Source organism: Lotus japonicus, chromosome 4 (genome assembly GCF_012489685.1).
Source record: "Lotus japonicus ecotype B-129 chromosome 4, LjGifu_v1.2".
In the NCBI taxonomy this organism is placed as follows: domain Eukaryota; kingdom Viridiplantae; phylum Streptophyta; class Magnoliopsida; order Fabales; family Fabaceae; genus Lotus; species Lotus japonicus.
In genome coordinates, this window is record NC_080044.1 from 80,448,339 (window position 1) to 80,458,612 (window position 10,274).

A 10,274-nucleotide genomic window follows, 5' to 3' on the forward strand; every position below is an offset into this window, starting at 1 on the left:
AAGAAAAAGTAAGAGAGAGAAAATATGATATGTGATAGATTATAAGATGAGAGAGATAGAAATAAAAAGAGATGGAAATGAAGTGTTTAAAAAATGGGGTGTGTATATATCATTACTCCTTTACAAAAATAAAAATTCGATATTTTATTTTATGAGTGGAAGTTTAATTATTCAGTATAGTTACACTCAATCATTTTTATTTTTATTTTTACACTCAATAATTGTTAACGTACTATAAATACAAAAAAAATTATAAATGGATAGTCTCTTACAGTCTTACGATTGACACAGTTCTAATAATGAATAATTTTTTATAAACCATGGGGGGTTGTTTTAAAGGCAAGAAAACTGTTTAGAAACAATTTATTGAGAGAAATTGATTATTTGCGACGGAAAAAGGATCGGTCACAAAATACATGGCAGTGTGTCTACAGGGAGAATACGTTATGACTTTATGTGACGAAGACAAAATCCGTCACAAAGTCCAAGCCAACGTATCCCGGCAGAGAACAAATTCGTCACAGAAACTTGCGACAGAATGTTTATCCTTCACTGTGTTTGCGACGGAATGCATATCCGTCAGTCCGTCACTGTGTTTGCGACGGGATGTAAATCCTTCACTGAAGTTTCGACGGAAATTATATCCGTCACAAATCACTGTCGGGTTATTTGCGACGGAATTATATTCCGTCCCAAAATCCTTTAAAGCGAGGTGAATTTAGCGACGGAAACTTGTGAGGGACGTATTCCGTCGCAAGTTCGCTGGTCTGTTTTTTGGGTTATTTGTAAATTTGCGACGGAAATTCCCTCGCCAAGATTCCGTCGAATCCCACACCAAACCAATGATTTTGTGACGGATTAGTTCTCTGTCACGAAAACCTCATGTTAGAAAAATGATTTTAAAGTAGATTATTTTTGTAAATTGATTCAATTCTTAATTATTTATAAAAAAATCATGGAAATATCTAGACTTTAACTTTAAATAAAATTCTCCATCAGAGTTTTTGTCATTTTTGTTTGCGCCTATAATAGACGTAATTCTAGGAGTGTATGTATGTCTTCCTCTTAATTTCTTTTTAAACTCTCCTCTCTGTATCTGTCTTTGAATAATTTAATTGTGTTTAGATACTCATTAGCAATGGTGTAAAGGGACATTAACACTCATTTTTAAAGACACAAGTGTTAATGAAACTTTTATTATAAATTAAATTGAAAATCTATTTACATTGCAGTATTGCACTTGTATCGAAACCGAGTTTAATGGATATGCACTGACAGTGTAAAATAGTTTTACACAGACATCCAATTGAATTCCGCCAAATTAAAAAATATCTTATTTTTTTAATTAAAATTAAAGTCAAATGTAATTATCTCTCCTATGTGGCATGCTTTGATTGGATGATTGTGTAAAACTATTTTACACTGTCAGTGCATATCCATTAAACTCATCGAAACCTACGTAAAACCAACTAAATTAAAAAAATTAAATTAAATTTTGCGGAGTTGAACAATTTCCTATATACGATAAGAAATTAAGAATGAAGTCATCTCCCATTAGATAAAATCAACCATCATACTACCGCATCATATACCAAATTTTAAGATAAAATCAATCTTGATAATTTAACCTATGATTCAGCAATTCTCTTTTTTTTTTTTTGAAATTGATTCAGCAATTCTCTTACATACTATTTCAACATTTTTAAAGTAATTTAACTTGTCATCTGAAGAAGTAACATAAAAAATATACTTCTTATTTCAGCACAAAATGACCACAAGTAATAATGACCCTTGGATTGTTAAGTTGATTTCTTTTTGTTCGATCCTTATTACTTTTGGCAAGATCTCAATGCATTAAGGTCAACGAAATTATCTTAATATGGAATTAACTACTTAGAGATTCAACGAAAAGAGAAGGAAGAAAAGGCAGAGGCCTGTACAATTGTAACCACGATAAAATTATATAACTTTGGTAAAATTCAGAAAAGATCAACATAAATTTCTCCAATGATATATTTTCAAAAAACTGCACAAGCCGAGAACTAACTATTGAGACATGTATTTCCCCGTTATTCTTTGGGGACTTGAGAAACTAGTTAACTTATTTACAGATAGTGACCAAATAGTCCAAGAGTGGTTACTCATTTTGAATCACTCTGATTATTTGACCCCTAACCATAAATATGTTGCTAAAAGCTCCTATACTGTAAGCCAACCTTCTTCCTTTTCCCAGTATTCTAATCAAAAGCATAGCCAAATTTATTTCTAGATGCACTAAGACATCCAATTGGCTCTTGAAACCATGCAAAACATCTCTTTTTGTAAGACCTCCTGAGAGAATCACCAAAATCCTTCACCAATAGTGGAACTGAATCCATCTGCGCTGAATGCTGATCTCTTAATCAATCCTCACAAATGGGGTGTCTAATTTTAAGCAATCCAATGAATACCTCTTCAACTAGTATGCTAGTATGAGCTGACTAAAAATGAATCCTCTTTTGCTTGTTTGATCGGCTGCTACACACGCTAAAGGCTGCTACACACACTAAAGGCTCGTTTCATGATAAAGCCTCAACTAAAATTGTGAAATCACTGAGACTTTCCAGCAAGATGTTCAGAGAATCAGCCACTAGTTGATCCTTATAACTGAAAAGTGCCCAATTCATGACTATGCCTTGTAAGAAATACCTTCCGATCACTAACCCATTCTAATCGATAAGAAAGGTCCAGATTATGAAGCAATTGTTTCAAACTGTCGCCATGATTTGAATCCCTCGAATCATCCTACAAAAGGAAATATAATCTTAATCAAATGTTGATCGAAAGCATGCAAAAATACATTGAATTGCTGAAATTGCATGACTGAAAAAGATTCGAGGGTAAAAAAAAAATTCCAGCCAAAGACTAGTTTACACAACTTATTGCTTAAATCAGAAGCTGAAGAACAAGTTCAGAGTTTCACTCACTAGATATTTGTTTACACACAAAAAATGATGAAAGAAAATTACCTCAAAGTTCAACTGCTTATCTGTTTCTAAAATGTTGGCCATTATGCTTGACCTGGATGAATTAGGTGAGAATCCCTCCCAAGGAGGAACAAAGATTAGTTTGGTGCACTGGACAGGAACAAAGTTTCTGCTCAGTTTCTCCCACCAGATAGATCCCAGTGACCACCATCTAATCATAAGCCCATGTTCCGAAAAAGCAACCAGCCCCTATCAGCGAAGAATGTTTAAAGTGTAGAAGGGAATGAAATATCAGTTCAGCATACTTGTACAAAGCACCAATTCCAAGGCAAATAATTTTACAAAAGAGAAACAAAACATTTGTCATAAGATGGGGAGATGCACCGAATAAAGGGAGTACTGTTGATGCAATATTATGAGTCGCAACCAGAAAATAAAAACAAATTTAACAAGAAGTTTAAAATTAAATGGAAGATATGTTAGCTTTCTAAGAGAGGGAGAGATATACTGATTTTCACAAAACAACATGCTGAACCAATTTATTTGCAAATGAGAAATTTAAGAAAGAGGAGTCCATTTGGTTCACAGACCAGTAGAACTCAAAAAGATTTTGGACAAATTCAAAATATATGAAATGAAACTTTTCATCTGGTTTAAATTGGCCCAGTAAAGCATGATGAACAAATATGGAAAGCTCAGGTTAAATCATACAAAATATGGTGAATAAGAACAGGGGAAGCCATAAGGCTGTCAGGAAATGTTGTGAAGATTCCCTATTACTCTTACGTTCTGAGCAGTCAAGTATTTCTCAAAACTGATTCTATTACTCACAATATCATTGTCATTTGTCAATAATAGCATAGTAATCAGTAACATATGATCTGAAGCCAGCAACAGCCTATTCTGTTGGTCAAAATATCTCAGTATATAGTTCTTCTTATGTTATTGAGATTTTGAATAAGACAATTTTTATACATTACTCCAAGATATTATTTAATCAGCTTATCAAAAAGCACCAACAAGCCAAGATATTTTCATCAACTGGTCAGTACCTCTCCATCTGGCGAAAAGCTTAGTGCTGAAATTGCAGTAGCTAACACTGTTCCTGATGTTGCTGCTGTTAGCAAACTTGGTAGTCCAGGAGGCCCACTTGCATCCAAAACCTTTATCATCGTGACACTGCATAACAGAGACTCTCTCCATTTTAGGAAATTATTATTTCTCTAGCTATCACAGGTTTCAAAAATCTAAATCAGAGGTTTCAAAGAGGATGCACATAAAGGTGGTGGGGGGAAGGGGAGAGCAGAAACAAATTATGAGTGCCATAATCATATGAACTGGGAAAGTAGGTCAGGTCCACAACAAATTCTTCATTCATTTCATCTGATTATTAAGTTCTCAATAACATTGATCTGATCATCCATGGCCTAACAATGGTATTTAACTCGCACTTTAGTCTCAAATGATTTGAAAATGGATTTAAGAAAGATTTAGAAACCTGTGATAGCTAGTTGACCAAATTAAAAGTTCATTCTTAACTTCAAAATTATAAGTCTATCTCGTAACCAACCTTTGCATATCATAAACCCTAATGCTTGCATTGCTAACTTCTCCAATCACATCTCCAACTGCCAGTCTTGTCCATGACTCATTGACAGCAACCATAGGATATACACGTACAACTTCTTTGAGAGTTGTCATCGAACTCTGAAAACACGCCTTCCGCATAACTGAATTGCTAGGATCTAAAGTCTGTAAAATGTAGTTGACAACCTGCAGATCTGACCAACTGTCACGAAAATTCATGCTTTCATGTCTCAAAACAACTAAGTATGTAATTTAAAACAACTAAGAAATGCTAATATGTTTAATTTCGAGGATCCACATCTAACAAGTGGTAATTGAAAAAAAAAACCAACAAGAAAAGAAACATATAGAAGTGAACATCTTGAATTAGACTTTGGAAATGCATGAACTTTGGTGAAAAGCTCAGCCTAGAATTAGAAGCAACAATATGAATCTATCTGAAAATCAGTCCTACTAACAAGAGACTTACAAACCTTGTCAAGGTACTGTGCCAAATTTCTTGGAGAACCACGCATGATCCTTATAAGAGTCAACAAGGACACCAAGTGGACAGGTGAATCAGATGCAGTTGACCAAATTTGGCTTTCTATCACAGTCAAAAAACCTGGTATATCAGCCATAGCTAAACTTGGAAGAAGAACCTCCACTAATGTCTTCTTAATAGCAAAAGATGCCACTGGAACTTCTGTCATTGACTTGGATGATGGGCCACTCAACTCTACTTGGAAAAAAATATCCCCAATCAGATGAGGAATCTCAGAGGCAATGCATTCCTTCCATGTACCCTCCATGCCCTCTGAAAGGAGCTCAGCAGCAGTGGAGCTGTACTTCTCACTCATTGCCATAGCCAACTTCATTAATGGATGAACAACTAATGTAGAAAGACTTGGCTTTACAAGACTAGGGTACCAGATAGACAATGCAGAAGCAACAACAATATGAGATGTCATTGCATCTTGACTTGTTCCACCAACACAAGAAATCCAATCTTGCACTTCAAATGATTCAAGCCAAGCAAGTATTTTGGATTCCTCATCTTGGGAAATCCCTTGCTTTTCTTCCTTAGGAGATATGCTTTGTACTGTCATATCTCCCATGTGTTTGTTATCACTTCCCACTTGGGAGCTCATATTAGTAGACTCAATAGGTTTTGAATTTCGCAGAGGTAGTGGAATAGCATGAGAGGCAGCACAATGAAATATAGAGCGTGCGGCCATACGTACATGTTCACTTTCATCTTGCCAAAAAGCCACCAAGAGCTGTTTAAAGAGGATAGTCTTCAGCACTTGATATCAAGCAATTCACAAGTGTTTAGAATAACAAGCTATTCATAAACATCGTCAACCACCCATAATATAACAAATTACAACACTAATCCAGCATTGAAATTAATCGTTACAGTAATATCATTTTCTGGAACAAAAAAAAAATTGTTTTGATAAATATTTTATGCGGCAGCAAAGAGCACTAGACTGCCAGATTTTAAGTTATCTCAGACACTCAAACAGCTCCAATACCATGTAACAAGAAAATGGACGTCAAAATCAGTATGATGCATCCAAATGTATTATCATATATGCCCCACAAGCTCACGAATAACATAGAACATGTGTCAAATCAATTTAGATTAAAATAACCAAAGTATAACATTATTTTTACAGATTACAAACCTGCAATGAAGGTGGCTTCAGATCTGGAAAATTTTCAATGAAATTCCGGGTATAAAATGCTGCTAAAGCACTGCACATGATACTATCAATAATCAATAAACTGTTTTAACTGAGTTCTTTTTGTTAAAAGAAAATAGAAAGGAATTAACTCACAAGTTTGAGAATTCAGAATTAAAGGAAATAAGAAAAATACATATATAGAGAAACCACACAGAAACACCATTAAAAAGCAGTAAAACTCAAATTAGTAAGGGAGGAAATTCATAACATAACAACGAACAACAGGAGAGAATTTTAGCCAACATTATGAAAAGATAAGTTAAGTAAAAGAAGGTTTACTCCAGGGAAAAACTTAACGCAAGATGTGATCACAAGATTTTCATTTAAAAGAAAAGATAATATGGAAGTATACAAATACCCTGATATGTGCAGGTCCTTTTTTTCCCTTCTATTAATGTAGTGCCACTATACCTGCTGGCTGCTGAACCAGAGTGAGACAAGCTAATTAAACGTTGAGCAAGGGATACCATCGTCAATGATCTCATTGCACAAAACTCAGATGAAGATTTCCAGAGCTGCATGTGGTTTAAAATGTCTTAGGAACAACTGAAATGAGACATGATAAAAGAATAGGTTCTAACATACAATACAAATTACCTCAAGAGTAGCATCAGGAAATGCCAATGTCAGTGATCCTTTATCTCCTTGAATACCTGAAGCGACTATAAAATTTTCTGGTCTCCTCAGTTTCATATCATTTATCAGCAAATTATCAAGCTCACTATCTACACTCCACAAATGTAAAAATGACAAGCTGTATCGAAGTAAGTATTCTTCAAATAGGCTAACCCAGTCACGCCCCTCTATAGTTTCAGGATTATGGTGGCTGGGGTTTTGCTCCGGAATTCCCTGTTGCTCCAAGTTGATATTAACCGGCTTGCCATCACCATTCTGTGTGGACTCATTCATTTTAAAAGAGAACATCAATGATGCGAGATCAAAACTCAGAGACACAACACCAGGTAATGGGCAAGAGCATTTGATTGGAAGCTTGTTACTCAAGAGACCAAACAGGGAGGACGAATTTGGCTTTGATGAATTTTCTACACCTGCATTTGCTTTGGAAGATCTAAGCTCAGTCATGTTTGAAATACTTGGTGATGACCTTGATGAAGTAAGCAACTTCTCTGACGGACTTAAGGAGGAGTTGGAGAGCCTTGCATCATCAACGATTGGAAGAAGTAATGAAGAGACTGATGTATTTCCATTCAGCAGTGAGCCAGATATGGAATTCATGCTGATGCTTTTACAAAAATGATCAAACATTGAATGTGCAGCTGTCCCACGTAGAACTCGCTCGCGGGAACCTGTCTTTACATCCCAGATGTATAATACATCACCATCAGAAGTTCCATAATGTGTTTGACAGAGGCACGCAATATAACCTCTTGCTCCATCCCATAAAACTTTCGAAGGATAGTTCATGTGTCCAGGAAACATTCTCTCCACCCGCTGAGTCTCAAGAGAAACAAGAGTGACACATGCATCCTCTCCAACTGAAAGAAAGCAGTCATTCCAAGGATGTCCAGTCAAAGATGGGGGAAGAATAATTTGACGCACAGCAGCCACATGATGATGCATTACCGTAATAAGACTGCCAGTGTCAAGATTCCATATACGAACTGTGCAATCTGTACTTCCAGACACCAAAACCCGTTTAAAAGTACAACTTTTAGTACTGCCCAATATTTGATGTGCTGCCAAACAAAGTACAGCACCTTTATGTCCCAAGAATTGCTGTTTGTATGCAGCTGACTTTTCATCAGGATTGGAACCTGCACCATCCAAGAAAATCCCTTGAAATGGATCAAACCTCACAGCTTCTATGTCTCCACTTAAAAATCCAAATACAACAGCATAAGGAGTAAAGAGGTTCTCAGAGATAATCATGGAAGAAGAAACTATCTGCCCCTTGGAAGCATAATAACTAGTCATGCTATCCACATGTATATTGTCTATGTCATCAGAACTCGGACTTGCAGCAAAAGTTGATGTAGTCTCAATATCATCCAGACTCTTGAGTTGAGTTGATTTCTCAAACCAGTTGTTGAAAGATCCATCACTGATCATTCTGCACTGACGGTACAATTTACCTGGATTATCATCAAAGTGAAGCAGTGACCAGATTGTGACATGTGGTCTCCATAGTAAAGGTTCCTCATAATGAAAGCAAATTGACTTGATGCACACAAGATGTTGATTAACTTGTAGAAAACAAATAGATGACCTCATATCAGGCTGATCATGAGTAGCAGGAATCTCAGCATGAGGTTCACATTGAAAAACATCATTCTCATACAATATTTTATAGATAATTGCACAACCTCTACTATTCCACACAACAAAATGTACTGGAATCAAGTCACCAAACTCATGGGCATTGGCCACATTCCCTATATCATCAAGAAAAATGCCACCAACAGCATGTGATTGAGTAGAATCCCCATCACCTAAACACAAGAGACTGTCCGCAAAAGAAACCTCTCCAATTGTACTATCACTAGACAACGACTTAAAAATGCAACAATTATTCAAGACATAAGCAACAATATTCCCATAGGTTAAAACCGAAACAATTTGATCCGCACCACTGAATCCCTCATACCTAAAAGAACTTTCTAACTGAGATTTATCACGGCGCGAACTTGCCATGCTTTCCCCACCATCAAGAGGGTCCTCCGATATCGCAACCATCTGTTGATTCCCAGCTGAATCAGCCACTAACACTGAATTCCTCTTCTCATCATCAAACACCACTTCCATAAACTTGATAGGACCAATAGATAGATTCCCATGAAACACAGTTTGAGTAATGGAAAGTGAATATGTGTCCACAACAAGGATAGTACATTTAGTTGGCTTCCTATGCTGAGCTTCTCTATCCACTAAATCTTCATTTCCATCCACAAAAGAGCAAGCTATACACACATACCTTGGTGTTGAAGGCAGAGTTCGAATTATCAGAGGAGTGCCGACCCACGGCGGCAACTTTCTCCGGCAACGGCAATGCCCACTGCTTCTACTCCACACGCACAAAAACCCATCAGAACAAGCACTTATCAACGCAGTGAAACTGCTTCCACAACCGGTTTCTTCTGCATCTATGGGACTGCATAGCCCAAGATCAGTGATGGGTGCAGCGTGACCACACAACACACCCACAGCTTTAACTTGCTGCAAAAAGAGTGAACCCATGATTGAGAAATGAGAATTCATTGATTGAAGAAATTAACAGAATGAAAATGGAGATGAAATGGGGAAGGAGAATACCGGGGTGGGAGAGGAAAGGGAGAGGGTCCACCAGATGATGGAGCCATCGGATCCGGCGGTGTAAAAGGTGGGAGACGGTGGTTGGGTGAAGGCGGCGACGGCGGTGACACGGTGTTGGTAAGGGAATGGTGTGCGTGACCATATGCACGCTACGGATCTGCACTTCATTGATGATTGAATCGCATTGATTCGTTGAATTGAAGAACACTCACTCACTTTGCGATTGAATCCTTTCTCAAACTGGAACTGGATTCGGATTCAGTCCTCGGAAAAGAGAGCTACTCTTCATTGTTGCTCATCAACAAGTCTTTTTTTTTTGTAAAAATAAAATACAAGTCAGTAAAACATAAATTAAAAACAAACTTTCTTTTTTGAAAAAATTAAAAACAAACTAATAAAAAAAATAATAATAATAAATAATTACAAAAATGAATGAACTTTTTTTTATAAGTCCTTGTGTAACGTTGCACCACCCTAGATTTACCTGTTGTAGTAGGTTACTTTTCAGGTTAATATTTTTTTAATTTTTTTTAACTAATTATCTAACCCTGGTTTAACCCACCACCACTGTTCACCAGAAAAAAAAAAAAAAAAAACCCCACCACCACCACCTCAACCTCAACGCCATCTACCACCACCATATTTTCTCATCCTTCCTCAACAATCACCACCACCTTCCACCGAAATTCCACCCAACAGCACCGCCATAACCACTTCTTCC

At 36.6% G+C, this 10,274-nt stretch overlaps 1 protein-coding gene across 2 annotated transcripts; it reads right to left on the reverse strand.

Annotated features, from left to right (window-relative positions):
* Positions 1 to 1,937: 1,937 nt before the first annotated feature.
* On the reverse strand, positions 1,938 to 9,870 carry LOC130710036 (uncharacterized). 2 transcript variants are annotated; one of them, XM_057559190.1, is made up of 9 exons: positions 9,554 to 9,867; positions 6,881 to 9,457; positions 6,695 to 6,798; positions 6,224 to 6,293; positions 5,027 to 5,812; positions 4,537 to 4,739; positions 4,019 to 4,145; positions 3,009 to 3,215; positions 1,938 to 2,784 (listed from the first exon to the last, which is right to left on the reverse strand). In XM_057559190.1, the coding sequence occupies exons 1-9, from the start codon at positions 9,719 to 9,721 to the stop codon at positions 2,641 to 2,643; spliced, it is 4,386 nt and encodes a 1,461-aa protein (XP_057415173.1). In that variant the 5' UTR covers positions 9,722 to 9,867; the 3' UTR covers positions 1,938 to 2,640. The 2 variants fall into 2 exon arrangements, with proteins under 2 accessions (XP_057415173.1, XP_057415174.1); XM_057559191.1 differs by lacking the exons at positions 1,938 to 2,784; positions 3,009 to 3,215; positions 4,019 to 4,145 and having other exon boundaries at positions 4,553 to 4,755; positions 9,554 to 9,870.
* Between the last annotated feature and the right edge of the window lie 404 nt (positions 9,871 to 10,274).